General features: G+C 42.0%; 1 protein-coding gene across 1 annotated transcript in view; it reads right to left on the reverse strand.

Moving 5' to 3' along the window:
• The window catches only part of tcf12 (transcription factor 12), a gene marked incomplete at its 5' end in the record, with an annotated part of 167,199 nt that overhangs the window by 82,808 nt on the left and 69,353 nt on the right, over positions 1 to 15,038 (reverse strand). The window contains one exon of the mRNA XM_080730519.1: positions 5,675 to 5,736. Within this exon, the coding sequence (XP_080586645.1) occupies positions 5,675 to 5,736 (62 nt within the window). The remainder of the gene's footprint in view (positions 1 to 5,674; positions 5,737 to 15,038) is intronic.

Consider the following 15,038-nt stretch of genomic DNA (forward strand, 5'->3'; position numbering starts at 1 on the left):
CGATCTCTAGATGTGAGCGGCCCGAAGGGCCGCGAACCTCTAGTGTATATACAAATACATGACCATTATAGGTGGCTGGCTCGGGTGACCGTAACAGCGGGCCCCTGTCTGTCAACATTGCCCATCATTTCTTTTAGATGTATTTATTTTTGCTTTTACATTTAAGAACCACATCGTCAAGCTTAACCATAGCCATATAAGCACTTCCCACTGCAGCTATGGCCAAATATGGATTGTGTTGTCTAACCTCAAAGTGTCATCATGGCATCAGGCCCTAACAAATCAGTCAGCATATATGGCCATAAACAACTGACAGATACAGCGATCTCCATACAGTATAAGCCCATAAAAGGGACAAGGACTAACAGATAGAGATCTCCATATACAGTATATCAGTTGGATCACTGGTTTCAACGTATAGCTGTTTCTTTCCAATACGGCAATCTTTCCTATTGCCGTAAACGCCCCATCTCTAGACAAATCAGAGGGATTTTCATTGGAACATCTTCACATCTGAATAATTGCCTTGCACAGAGAAAGACCGGACACATTTTGAAGAGTGGGAAGTCATCTATCAACCACATCCTGTCACATTAATCAAGCTAATCTGTGTCACAGGAGGTACAGGACTTTTATGTGCTGAACACAGCACTGTGTCAAGGCCTCCGAGCAACCCTGCAACCTGCACATCCTTCCAGCACAAAACCCAGGCTCTACTCTTCTCCTTGGATCGCATTGGCACAGTCAATATGGACACACACATACCTGTTTGACCGTCTGCCTAGTAACACACACACACTCACGCACGCACACACACACACGCGTCATTATTTAAACACGTACCACACACAATGGCACATGACACTGAATATTAAGACACACACAAATATATGCACACATATTGTAAATATTCATGTAAATAGATAATTGCGTACACACATACTATGCAGTGGGCACATAATATACTGTAATACAAAATAATATTTATAAATAGGACGCATGGACAAAACACTTTCAAACACCTCAAAATATGTTGACATCATTTGCTATGTCATCATTTGCTATGTCATCATTTGCTATGTCGATTACTCTCTTCTACATGCTTCATGCCATTGCTGCAATTCTTAATTATGTCTATTGTTGCTTCAATGTTGAGGAACCAAAAGCAAAGAATTGGTTATGTGTACTGTATACCAATAGTACTGTACAAGATAGGAACAATACAAATTTTGAATCTTGTTAATGTAATGGAGAGGGTACAAATGTAACCAAATGGACCCAGTGGTTACATTTGCACAATCTCAGTGTTACACATACTGTAGATAACTTAATACTGAGGGTTTTACTGTGCAGTTTGCCTTCAGTGCGTGAGATGCATATGACATTTTCTGTTCCACTAACAAGATAAAAGCTCAGCGTAGCACAAATAATCAAATCGCAGCACATGAGACCGTTTTTTTGTAGGGCAGATGCTGGTGGGGTATTGCAGAGAAACAAGAGAAAACAAAATACTATCTTACCAAGAAAAGACAGTAAACAACGGCGCTTATCTAGATCAAACTCATGCACTGTATTTCTCTGTTCGCGCTGCAAGGCATTTAGAGCTTGTAGATCGGCTATTTTCGGCAAAGAGGTTTGTTGTAGAGGGAAAAAGGAGCAGACCAAGTACAGAGCCAATGGTCATGTTTACTAAGTATTGAGGGTTTAAGAGGTTAAAAGAAATAACATTAATTTACTCAACACTGACAGTCAATGAAGCTATCTACCGGTATGTAAATCTACAAAAAGGTTTAACCACACATTATGACGTAATATTTTATGCTTTAAATATAAAAAAAATAGCAGATCTACAAGCTCACAGCGCGGCACCGAGTGCCGCGCTGCGAGCTTGTAGATCTGCTATTTTTGAAAAATTTTGAATTTTTTTTGACCCGATTCTATAAGTGTCTTTTGAATCCTTCTAAGATTTTTGGAAAAAATCACACCCGTGTGAAGTGGAGCTGTGTGTGTGTGTGTGTGTGTGTGTGTGTGTGTGTGTGTGTCTGTGTGTGTGTGTAGATCATGTGTACCGATTTTTGTGACATTTGAAGAAAATATGTAGGAAAAGGAGCAAAAAGTGTGTTTTGGAGAAAATTCAAGATGGCGGAAAATCTATCCTGGCGCAAATGGGCGTGGCCACATGCTTTACAAAAAAAAAACAGAACAAAAGAAAAAACGTTATTAAGAGATAACTACTTACGGATGTTGAGGGCCTTGTAGGTGGGGATCAGTATTTGAAATCTGTTCTGTGCTTAAACGAAACAGGGGCCACATCTGTTCGCAGCACTTTAGATAACTAACTCAATAAAGACATGGAGAGTTGTACTGTACATCCCCTTCAAATGATGCTGAGCGAGGCTAAACTGCCTCCAACGTGATGACAAGCCCCTGTAAATGATGGGCTGTTTGGCAGATCTCAAGAGCAATTACACTACATTACAGTACGCATGGTATTCTCATGAAGGATTGTTTGGTGTTTTTCAAATTTGCGTTCGTCCATGCATGCTCCCTCTTGGAGGGGAAAACATTTAAAACGTTAAAATTGCATTACGATTGTGGGGAGGGATGGATTGAGAAATCTCTCAGAGACTAGAGGGGGTTCTGAAGCCGCCGTTAGAGCATTTTGTTTGCTCGTTATAAAAGCAAGACGGTGGCACATGTTTTTTTTTTCTCGCAATGATTGCTCATCGTTCTGTGGTGCAAAAAAGAAGAGAGGGGACTGTCAATAACCACTGGAGGGGTTACAATGCTAATATGGACATTCCCAGCCGAGCCAGCATTCTAGTCTAGATTCTTTGAGGAATGAAACAGCTTTTTCTTCCCTTCTTTTTCTAGTCTTCCTGTTTTTCTTCTCCTGACCAGACAAAGCGAAGGCTCCGTTATAACCTCAGATGGCTGCAGCTGTGCGTATGAATTCCCCCGGTTCCTACGCACAACGTCTGACCTGCATGGCACTCTCCATGTCTGTCAACATGCTCTTTTTTTTATCAATGAGCAACCCAGCTCTACCACCCGGGCTGGTTAAGTTTCACTGCTTCTGACCACTCGTACATCTCAATGTATGTGACTAATCACAAACAGGAATTAACCACTTTTCATAGATTCCATATAGTTTCATTGTTTGACAGCACAATTTTGGATTCATGTCAATTTGTGTTTCCAGATATTTAACCACTTGAACCGCCATACTTAATGAACTTGACCTTTGCTCTTTCCCCCTTTATACCAATCCTCTTTGCCAAAAATATAAAAAAATCACACAAAGATTTGGAGGACCACCTGTAGTAACTTTGAGGACCCCCTAGGGGTCCCGGACCCCCTGTTGATGACCCTTGCCCTATATTGTTGTTGCCGGGCAGAAACCTCTTCATGTCCATATTTCAACTTTTTGTGTTTTTTTTCTCATAAATTAACGCCCTACTTGATCATACTACAGCGCCACACAAAAGCATCAAAAGTAGCTGATCTATAAGCTCAGAATGTGGCGCAAAGCGACACATTTCAAGCTTGTGGGTCTGCAATGTTTATTGTTCGTTATCTAACCTTCATAAAGTATGTGTGCCAGGTTATTGTAATAGGTCCTGTCTACGTGTCTGTCTGTCTGTCTGTCTGTCTGTCTGTCTGTCTGTCTGTCTGTCTGTGAAGAATGACCCAGTAGGCTGCCCTGGAGTGATAATTCATCTTTGGGTTGAAAAGGCCAAAAGGTCAGTCAGAACTGTGTACCAATAGACACACTGACATTCACACAACCTGATGGGAATGATCAGTGGGCTGCCCTGGAGAGAGAGTTAACGTTTGGGTTCCAAAGGGGAAAAGGTCAAGGTCATAATCAAGGCTTAAGGTTGAAATGACATAGTCTATCATATTTGAGGAACGAACAACGAAGTGATATAGAGCAAGGGATGTTGGTGCACACAAGGATTGTACCTGCAGGTGCTTTTTCATTTTTTTCTTTTTAATTTGTAATGTTATAATTAGTAGTGACTTCTTTACCACCATTGGAGGTTTTCCTACCGGTACGTCATTATTAAACAGACAAAACAAGAAAAGGCACAGTACTTCACATGAAAAGGTTTGAGAACCACTGGTCTAACTGCAGGATAGCGGAGGCTGGAGGCTGGGGTATTTCTGAAACTACTTGACGTTGCTTGGGTCTGGGTTTGAGGAATGGGTTAATAAGTGGGTCAATCAGGTCAAAGGCCTCGCTGACCTCTGACTTAACCCCACGATGTAAGTCCATCTTCTAAAGACATCTCTGTGTTGTAGCTCTGAACCTAATCTCAAAGCTCCTACAGGCTAGTAATACTAGTAGGATACTCAGCACAAACAACCTAATTGCCCACATAGGGAGGTAGCAAATCACGTTGCCTGTCAGGCAGAAACTTTTTGTGTTTTTGGAGCGGTGAAAGCGCTCCCAATGAACAGGTATATCCGTGGGTATGTGGCTGGCTGGCTGGCTGGCTGGGTGGCTGGCTGGCCCTGTCCGTAGCCTGGGCAATACCTTGAGTGGCCACACACAACACACTAGTTAAAGGAGGGGCGCTGTTTTGTGCAGGCCAGGCACACTCACCACTCACTCACAGGCACAGTTTACACTCACTCACTCACTCACATAGGGTACAGCTGCTCAAATTCACCGCTCCACTTCGAACCGAGGTTTGATTTTTCTTAAATGAATGCCCTATAGACCGATTTCCTGAGCGCTCCCCTGTAGAGAGCGCCGCCGACATTTCTGCGGTGTAGATCACAGCCAGTCGTGGAGTAGAAGTAAAAGGATTGAAAATGGGAAATTGAATTCTGAAAAGTAACGGTTTTGGACATTATGAGGTTTCCACCTGACAGCGACAAAATACTTTACTAATAGCTTGTAGTAAAGATTTTGGTAACGCTTTCTATGAAGCCCACATTTATAATGTATTATGAAGGCTTTCATAATGCACCAGTAAGACTCCCTAAATCGGGAGATAAGCAACCGTCAGGTCGCATACACAAACTTTAGAAGGCAATGGTAGCCAATCAGGAGGGAATATGGGAAATGGGACAGATCCATGTTGATGACATGACTTTAGAGTTTGTGTTTTGCAAGAATCAGCCTCATGGTGGCGCTAGAAGAGGGCCACCATTCTAGCACTATTCAAGATAATTGCCTTATCCAAACTCTCCTGAACTTGAATGCAGCATCTTATGTGTAGAAATCCATGCCGTAAGCCACATTTCCAGTATTGACTTGATTATGCTTAGTTTCGTGTGATATCGAATGGGTTTCCAGATTGCCTAAAAAGTAACGGTTTTCAGCATACAAGGTTTCTGCCCGACATTGACTATATTATTTTGATGATATTTGTGGACCGATTAGCCACAAACAAGTATAGAATCCGAGTCTCCATACAAGTTGCTGCAGTGATACTTACTGTGATTAGGAGCATAATTACATTTAATAATCAGAGTAATATTCTGGTCTTTAATCTGTCTGGCGGACAGGGCGGAGGCATTCTGCCTTGCATAACAATCATCATTTTTAAGTTCGTCATACACATTATTACGATTGGGCCATAAAAGCTGAAACAAAACTCTAGCTACACTGATCACAAGTTATAGAGCAATAAAGAAGTTTAATAGTGGATATGAAAGGTACCTGACAGCCAGCTGCTGCAGCCTCCCGCCCGTAGCCCAGAAACGAAGTCCTCTCTGATTTACCTGTGGAAACACGCACATTCCCAAATTACTCATACAATTATATTATCTTTAGTTTTTTTTACATGACATGGCCAAAATAAGAATTCCAGGTTGCAAGTGGTTAAATAGTTGCTGACAATATGCAGTATGAAATACTGTATAGCAGGTGTTCTCAAACCTTTTTAGGCAGTGACCCCCAAAATAAACATATTTGAACTGGGGACCCCCACCCTGACAAGCACTCGGAATTGTACCGGTAGGTATTACATTTAACTAGTCCTTACCCGTTCAAAGATATGAGCTCTGAAATGATGTGCAGTGTGTGGGTTATGGGATGTGCACTGTGCACACAGTATATGAGGGATGGAAAGTAACTTTAACTGGTGCTTGCATGATAATATGTAGGAGCATCAATGTAAGAAATACCCGTTTCGTTTAATGGCTACAGAGATACTGTGTACCGATCTGCATGATTTTTGGACAAAATCTGTAACAGGGCCAGACAACAGACCCCCCCCCGCCCGCCCGCCCACCCGCCTGCACACACGCACGCACGCACGCACGCACGCACGCACGCACGCACGCACGCACGCACACACACACACACACACACACACACACACACACACACACACACACACACACACACACACGCACGCACGCGCACAGATCAATTGCTCCAGCCACTGAGGAGAAACGCTGTGACAGACACTCACTCAGACAGACAGACAGACAGACAGACAGACATTTGGAAAAGTATATGTTTGATGTGACTCGGTTCCAAAGATAAATATTGTGAAAATAGCCGATCTACACGCCTCGCACTGCGAGGCGTTGTGAGCATGTAGATCAGCTAGTTTCACAATGTTTGCATCTTGCTTAATTAATATTTGACAGTTTGGTCAGTTTGGTATTAAAATGGTCTTGAACGTCCTTAAATTGTGACTTTATAAATGTGTAGATACCCTAGTATACACTGATACTACATGTTGGTTTGTTTACCGTTGAGTGAGAAAAAAAAATGACATTAAGCTAATCATCCGGGGACCCCACAAAATAATTTTTGGGACCCTCCTGGGGGTCCCGACCCACAGGTTGAGAACCACTGACATACTGTATAGACAGTAGAAGTTTGTGAATAGGAATCAATATGTGTGATCAGATGCAAAAAAAAAAATCACACTCGTGTGAACTGAGCGGTGGAGGCTGCGTGAGTGTGTGTGTGTGTGTGTGTGTGTGTGCGTGCGTGCGTATGTGTGTGTGTGAATGTGACTGGCCTGAGGCTGAAGAACAGCGCCCCTCCCTTAACATGTGTGGTCAGAAAAGGTACTGCAGGCTTGAGGCTACATACAGACACGGACGGCCGGACGGCCGGACGGACGCATACCCACACACACGGCCACGTATAGGAGACGGTGTGACCACCGCTCAAAAAGTTGAGGAACTGTGTCATATCAACACCATATACCAGTGTTTCTCAAACTTCAAGGGTGCCTAAATTGACATGTATTCTGAAAAGGTTTTGTGCCAGGGACGCTCAGAAGAGAAGATGAATGACAGCTACTGATAAGTGACTTGTGTCGTAACCATGAGCCTCGGAACATTTAAAAAAATCACACCCGTGTGAACTGAGCGGTGGTTTACCCACCAACCCCCCCCCCCCCCCCTCCCCCCTCCCCCTGTGTGTGTGTGTGTGTGTGTGCGTGTGTGTGTGTGCCTGGCCTGGCCTGGCCTGAGAACAGCGCCCCTCCCTTAACATGTGTGGTCATAAAAGGTACTACACCACAGGCTTGAGGCTACATACAGACCCACCCACATACAAACAAACAAACATACATACCTACACACACGGCCACGCTATGGAGACGGTGTGACCACCGCTCAAAAATGTCATAATGTCTAGAAACAAGACTTTCTGTAAACCCAAAATACTCAGTTGACCGGAGTCCCCAAAGGCTCTACCCCTCCTTTTCTCTTTCTATACCAAATCTCTTCACCGAAAATAGCCTAATAAATCTACAAGCTCACAAAGGGAGCTTTGAGCTTGGAGATCTTCTATTTTCGGGAGATCTTCTATTTTCGCTGAATGCTCTCCCCCATGATAGGGTTCATTTGGTTATGCCGAGACCAGGTGCAAAACTGAAAATATATATTTAAAAGTGAAACATTACAGTACCGGGTAATGTATTGTATGAGGTGAATAATTTGTAGAGCCATTATTCAGATTGTTAATGTGGATGTAATTACAAAAATAGTTATATACCGTATATCTACAGTATCTACTGTAACATCACACAAAACGGTATGAGCCAGTATTTCTCCATTTTAAAATCTAAGGATTGTTTTGTTTTACGCATCATTCACTGGATGGAACAAAAGGATCTGCATCCTTCCATCAGTGTCACATGTCTGCTGTGCAGACTCCTAGGAGAGATGCTTCCAAAGCAGCCGTCAGGGGAACCAAACAAAACTCTCACTGCACACACAAAGCACATGAATCACTATCTTCAACAATATCTAGACTCAGCACTTTCACTCCTCGCACAAAAAACAAACAAACAAACCAGGGGAAAAAAGAGACTCCTAAAGGGAAAATGATGAATAACTTTTTAACAACATCGTACATTATTTTTTGTCAGACTTCCCAAACATTACAACAAGCGCAGCGGACACAAGCGTCGGGAACTAAATTCTGTGTACTCGGGGGAAAAGGTAAAATATTTTTAGTGAGTTAAAAACTTGCATAGCCTGGATGTTTTTTTTGTCTTACGAAGACTGATTTGAACGTCGCTTTCAGCAGGCACAGGTGATGCGAGCCGTGTGTAAGAGAGCTTATCCGAGCGGTTCTGCGAGAGACAGACGCATCTGTGCTCACTGTCTCCAGGGGACGATGGCAGGATGAGAATAGCAGGAAAAGATGCTTTAACTGGCAAAGCTCCTTTCTTTTTATTGTATAAACAAAACTCTGATATGATGCAACATTTCAGAGCAAGCGCTCTAAAGATGAAATAGGGATTAAAATGTAGGCTAACTGGAACATTCCCTATATGCCAGTGGTCCTCAAACATTTTCATGCCAAGGACCTCTATGTTAATATGTATAGTATTAGGTCCATTTGAATAGGTTTTGTGCCGAACATTTTAGTTACAATTTACAATTTAGCAGATGCTCTTAATCCAGAGCGGTTTACAATAAGCAAAGGTAATACATCAATACATCAACATCAATACAAGGTAATACATCAATAATTGATACACTAGATTTAGTACAGAATTGTACAATTGTCTATAATGAAGGACAGTATAGTACTGTCTGTGTCTTATTTGTCTGTCAAACCTACAGTGAACTGTACTGTCATGTAATTTTTCCTATAAAAAACCTCTAATAAAGTATTCAATCAATCACAAGTCTTCAATCAATCAATCAATCAATCAATCAATCAATCAATCAATCAATCAAAGATAACGGTGGAGAGAATGAAACCTATCTGAATACTCATTCTTATAGTTCTCTCATTGGGTTAACTTCTAGCCGGTAAAACAAAGTGAACATAAACTGTTCCTCATTTTGCTGGGAACCCCTTGGAACCTGGGAGGTCCCTGCCTGGCCCCCACTTTGGGAACCATTGTAGGACAGGGCCTATGCTACAATGATATTGTCTCTGTCTCTTGTCTTGGAAACCTCATACGTCCAAAACTGTTACTTTTCAGGATTCCAGTTTGAAAATAGCAAAAGTGGCAGATCTGACACTGTATTACGAAAAAAATAAAAAATAAAGAATATGGAGATCAGAGGTTTTTGCCCGATATGTGAGATGAGACATCTACCATTTGACTGACTACAACTTTAGTCTTTCCTGAAGAAGCAACTGCAGAAAGGTTTTAGTGTAACTCATTAATGCTCATAAAATAATCTCTCTGAATGGAAAAGCTCTGGTCAAGTGTTTACAGCTCTGATTATACTGCGTGCCCGTGTGGCAGCGAGAGTCCATGGACAGAGGACACACCTTAAGGGTGAAATATTCATCAGCAGCATGTGTTTTGTCACATCCACACTGTGTCTGCTGTGAATAATTGATGGACATTGTTGTTGTTGTTCCAATCCCCACAAGGGCAAAAAGGATGCACTCCCAGTGAAACCTCTCATTGACCATACTGCATGTCCTGGACCAGTTGTTCTCAACCGTACGGGTTATTGCATTATCACAATGCATTGCAAATTTGTTTGTAATCTGCAGACCTCATCTCTTCAGACTCCACCTTAGCCCACTTACCATACCACTTGCCCTAGCCTCAAAAACCTTGCAAGGCTTATGCAAAAGGTAAAATGTAATTTAGATAGCATGATATGTAGGCTAATGCCAGCTCATTGTTGACCTGGCATCCTATAATGTATAGTTTCAATGTACAGATTATTGATGTTTCTTTTTGTTATTCTACTGTTAGACTGACGATAGATTCTTGGTTTACATATGATCCTATTGCCATGCATTTGATGTATTACCTTTGTGCTGTCCTTGCTTATTGTAAGTCGCTCTGGTTTGAGAGCATCTCCTAAATGCCTAAATTGTAAAGTGTAATTGTAAATTATAAATGTGATTATAATGTAGACACAAGATTTAAGCAAAGCTTTAACCTTGAATAAATTAACACTAATTGACACTTTTCATGCAGTTTTTTTTCTTAATTCAGTCTTACAAATGCAAATAATACTGATTATCAGGATATTAGCAGGATATTGATAGATTGATGGCCACTTATATTTGTATTATTCTAGAGATTCAGGCCGCTACGGCAACCTCACACCCAGGCCCGACAGCAACGTTTAAGTGACGTTTATGTGACTATTGAGTTGACGTTGACTAGGGTTCATGAGTACGCTGATGTCACACCTGTAAGTCTGGAAAAGAGCACCTGCTGCAGTCGATTCCTAAATTGTAATTGATCACACGGTGGAGGTTTTTTGCTCTTGTGTCACCCTCAGTGTGGTGGGAAACCCCCCACCCCGTCAGGTGACTGCAGTACGTATTATATGTATACCACAGAGAGAGGTCGTCACTCAGGCCCTCAAACCTCTCTGGAGCATTTACCCAGCCAAGCCAAGCGTTGTAACGCGCTCAGGGTCACAGCACAGCCCCAAAACGGAGGGGGGGGGGGGGGGGGGGGGGGGACATCCCAGAGGAATGGATGTGGTAAATAGGCGTTTAACTGTTAAATGTGTTGCTGTGCACCATGGTGGCGGTCATGTGTCATGTACCATGTGCAGTCTGGGTAAACAATGAGCTGTTAGTTGCCGTCTTCCAGCACAAGGCTCATTAAAATAGTGAAATGCAAACATGGAAGGTGGCGATGGGGGACTTTCATATAGTGCCTATACATATTCTGGGGCCGCACTGAATTCCAACCTGTGTCATCCCCAGCTGGGGTATATTAATGCTCAAACGGTGTCTATTTTTGTTTGTGTGCTACAACGTACTGTATGCTATTTATGTTATATGAAAAAAATAGGCAAGAGTAATCTAAATCTAGATACAAGACCACAGAGATCTCTGTCGGCTGGAAACCTTATATGTCCAAAAAATTTTACTTTTCAGGATTCAAATTTGTGCTTTTGTGATGCTTTTGTATGACGCGGCATTCATTTACGGGGGGGGGGGGGGGGGGAGTTGGAATATGGAGATAAGAGGTTTCTGCCCGACATTGACGGTATCTTACTGTATACTGTCTGTAGGCACAAGTATTCATTTAGACAGGTGTTGGAAATGAACACATGCTGCTAAAACACATCAGCGATGCATGTGATGTGGTTTTGTCCGATGTGATTGTGATCGTGATGTCCATGTCAAATACACATAAATCCCTCCATCAATTCAACGTCTTGTTGGAATGTAATAAATCTAACAGTGTGAGACCACATCAGCCATTTGCTATTGCAATTTGTTTATGTGTCGCTGGCAGCCGCTAAGCCAAGCAACTGAACTGGAGCCAGTTCACACAGCTGTGTGGGAAACGCTGCAGACTCTATACTCCCCAGTCTATCACCAGACAGGGAGAGAGCAGCTTCACCATCACTGGATGCAACAGATCAACTTGTGTTTTTTTCAAACGTTACATGTGCCTAAAGGACCGATCTTATCCACGAGTTTCCAACGCCCCATAGTGCATTGCGCAGACGCTGTACCGAGCTTCCGGCGCCGCAGCCGAGTGTGATTTACAAGCTTACAACAGGCTGCATCTGCGACGCGACGTGAGCTTGTATGTCTGCTGTTAAACCGGAAGTGTGGTGCAAACAGGTCCAAATAATCTCCAGTAAACTCCCGCGGAAACAGGTGGATAGTTGCTTTTTTTTTTTTTTTTTTATTTGTTATCAAAAGATTTAGCATATAATTACATGCTCAAAGCCAGATTAAAAGTGGTTAAAAACATATCACTCATTATGTATACAATATGTAGAGGGGGTCCCTGCATCATCTCTCTCTCTGCTAAGGGGTCCTTGGCCTGAAAACGTTGAAGACCCCTAGTCTATCGTATGAACAAAGCAGTGGATATGTTCCCCCTGGCCAGTGGTGTATATCCACTAACCTCCTTTTATCTAATCACATCCTCTATCTCTGCTCCTAGCAGCGCTGCAGTGGGCTAATTGTGATCAATAACTTGTCGGCTCATACCATCTCCCACTGCACGCACCCCTGGAAGCAACCAGCAGCTACCCCCACACCCCACACACCCCAAGTGGATACACCCATACATTATGGAAATGCTCTGACTAGGAATATGATCAATGGGCTGAAATGATCTCCCCTTAACAAGCGCTCTTATGTGTAATGTCAAGTACTGGTCATGTGCAGCTGTCAATTACATCCCTAGCGATTATTATACTGCAAAAAACATTAGCCGGATTAAACAGACTTAATCCCTATTTTATACTTTGTCTTAAGAAAAAAAAAAAAAAAAGCAAAAATAGCCGATCTCATCTCATCATACTCTCTTTTCCCCCCCCTTTTGATAAGTTAAAAATGTTTTTTTTATTTTTATTTGCAAATAGTTTGGAAAAATGTATGTCTGCAACAAAATTCTTCAAACTAGGGACGCCAGGTTAAAAGCGGTTGAATAAACAATCAATAATTGCCCACATACAGCGCGGTATGATTATCACAATCTAAACTCACATTGCAATCCACCAATCACAACCAAAAACTGTATAACGTTGAAGTCAGGCAGAAACCTCTTATCTCCATAATTTAAACTTTTTGTGTTTTTTCGTAACTGAACACCTCTACTTGATCATACTAATGCGTCACAAAACATCGTTTTGAGTTTTGAGTAGATCTGCTACTTTTGCTGTTCTAGAATTTTAATCCTGAAAAGTAATAGTTTTGGACACATGAGGTTTCCACCCGACAGAGACTTAGATATTTCTGTATACAGCAACAAATCTGATCAAATTTAAAGGTGAATCTGTGTTTAAGACGAAGTAAAGTAGAACAAAATGATATATTGGGGCAGCAGAACATTTTGCTAGGTAGGCCAGTTCCAAAGCCAGGAACCTAAATTAGCAGGATAAAATATACCCTCATCACAGAAGTGCACACACACTCGTCTAGCTGAGGAAGACATAGCTCAGCGCCAGAAAAATAGGTCCTGGGCTGGCCAATCGTCTATATTTACCAAGTAACAACAAGACTTTAGACGTGGAAATCTTAACTCTCCTTAATGAAGTACTTAAATCTGAAACAAGACCATCATCTTTCAAAGCCCCGCCTTGCTTTTCACTGTGAGCGGGAGAGAGAGAAAAAGAGAACGGAACAACAGCAGACCAATTTCCACATGAGAGGAGTTATAGACCTGACACTTTCCATGGCACTGACCGTGATTTGTTTATGGTCTCACTGAGCACGGCTCTGCGTGATCACAGCCCGCAATCACAACTTAATATTGTTATTATTACCATAGACCTATTTGTTCTGAGCAGGTGCTGTAAAAAAAGAAAAAAAAAAGATAAAAGAAAAACACAAAGCAATATTATTCTCCAACCGTTTCATTTTGCTGTCAGGACTCTTGTACTGTAAGACACGGCGGTCTGTGTTTTTATTTCCTTTTTTTGTACTGTAAGCCCTTAAGTTCTGATCAGCAATGGCTTTTTTGCGGTACAGTGATGGATGAGACGCAGAGTTTAATTTATCATCCGGCCTCTCAGCGTCAGCACAGATGCAATCGTATGGAGTCGTGACTCGTGACGCAAAGTACTACAGGAATAAACCTGCGTGCATACATACATAGACTGCCTACCACACCACTGTAAATACACCAAACTAAATATAATGATGCTGTTGAGTTACTTAATAGACCAGGGGTCTTCGACAGGGGGTCCGGGACCCCTAGGGGGGTCCTCAGAGTTACTACAGGGGGGCCTTTATATATATATATTATTTTTACATTAACCACTTGAACACTCCCTATTCTGAGGAGAAATTTAGCCATAACATATCTGTGACCTAGGCTAGGCTTAGAGGGGGAAAAAAGCAGACCAAGTACAGAGTCAAGAATACCCTTAGTATTGAGGGTTCAAAGGTTTAAATGTATGATAATAATACACATTAACATGAATCCAACATGCACTGATGATAGTGCTGTCAAACAAGTCTATGTCGCTATCTATGTAATCTATGAAAAAGTCTAATATGGGGGAGTGATGCGTAGCAAAGGCCATCGAGATCAGGACTTGAACCCGCGACGTGCTGTCAGGCTACACTGAGATGAGATGAGATGAGATGAGATGAGATGAGGTATACTTTATTAATCCCTGAAGGGAAGCCTAGGTGCCCAGGTCTGGACCATGCTACATCTCTCTCTCGGCTAAAGAGAGGTCCTAGGACTGAGAAATGTTGAAGACCCCTGTCCTAGACACCTCGATCCCTGCTAAGTGTGTCGGCCTATGCTCACAGGCTTCTAAAACTATATTTCTCCAGCACATGAGGCAACAATATGCACGAACCATGGAAGCCAATATGTGTGATTTATTGTAATCCATTGAAACGTCCAGCCAATACTAAAATCATTGACATCTTGTTTGCATCATCTGATTCAGCTGAGCAGAGTCATAAACTATAGCCTTTATGACTACAACTTCAACAATATGTGTCAAACAATCAAATACATTTTGGATTCGGCCTCCGATATGATCTCAATTAAAGTCAAAACCATAGCCTTAATTTTACTCCCTAAAACTCCCATTTTACACTAATGAAAACTATTTTGGTTCCATTTAAACAGTTGGAGTTAGGAGTTAAATTGATACTACAGATTTGACTGAGTGTCATTTTA

The sequence above is a fragment of the Nannobrachium achirus genome, assembly GCF_963921795.1.
Source record: "Nannobrachium achirus genome assembly, chromosome: 7".
NCBI lineage: Eukaryota > Metazoa > Chordata > Actinopteri > Myctophiformes > Myctophidae > Nannobrachium > Nannobrachium achirus.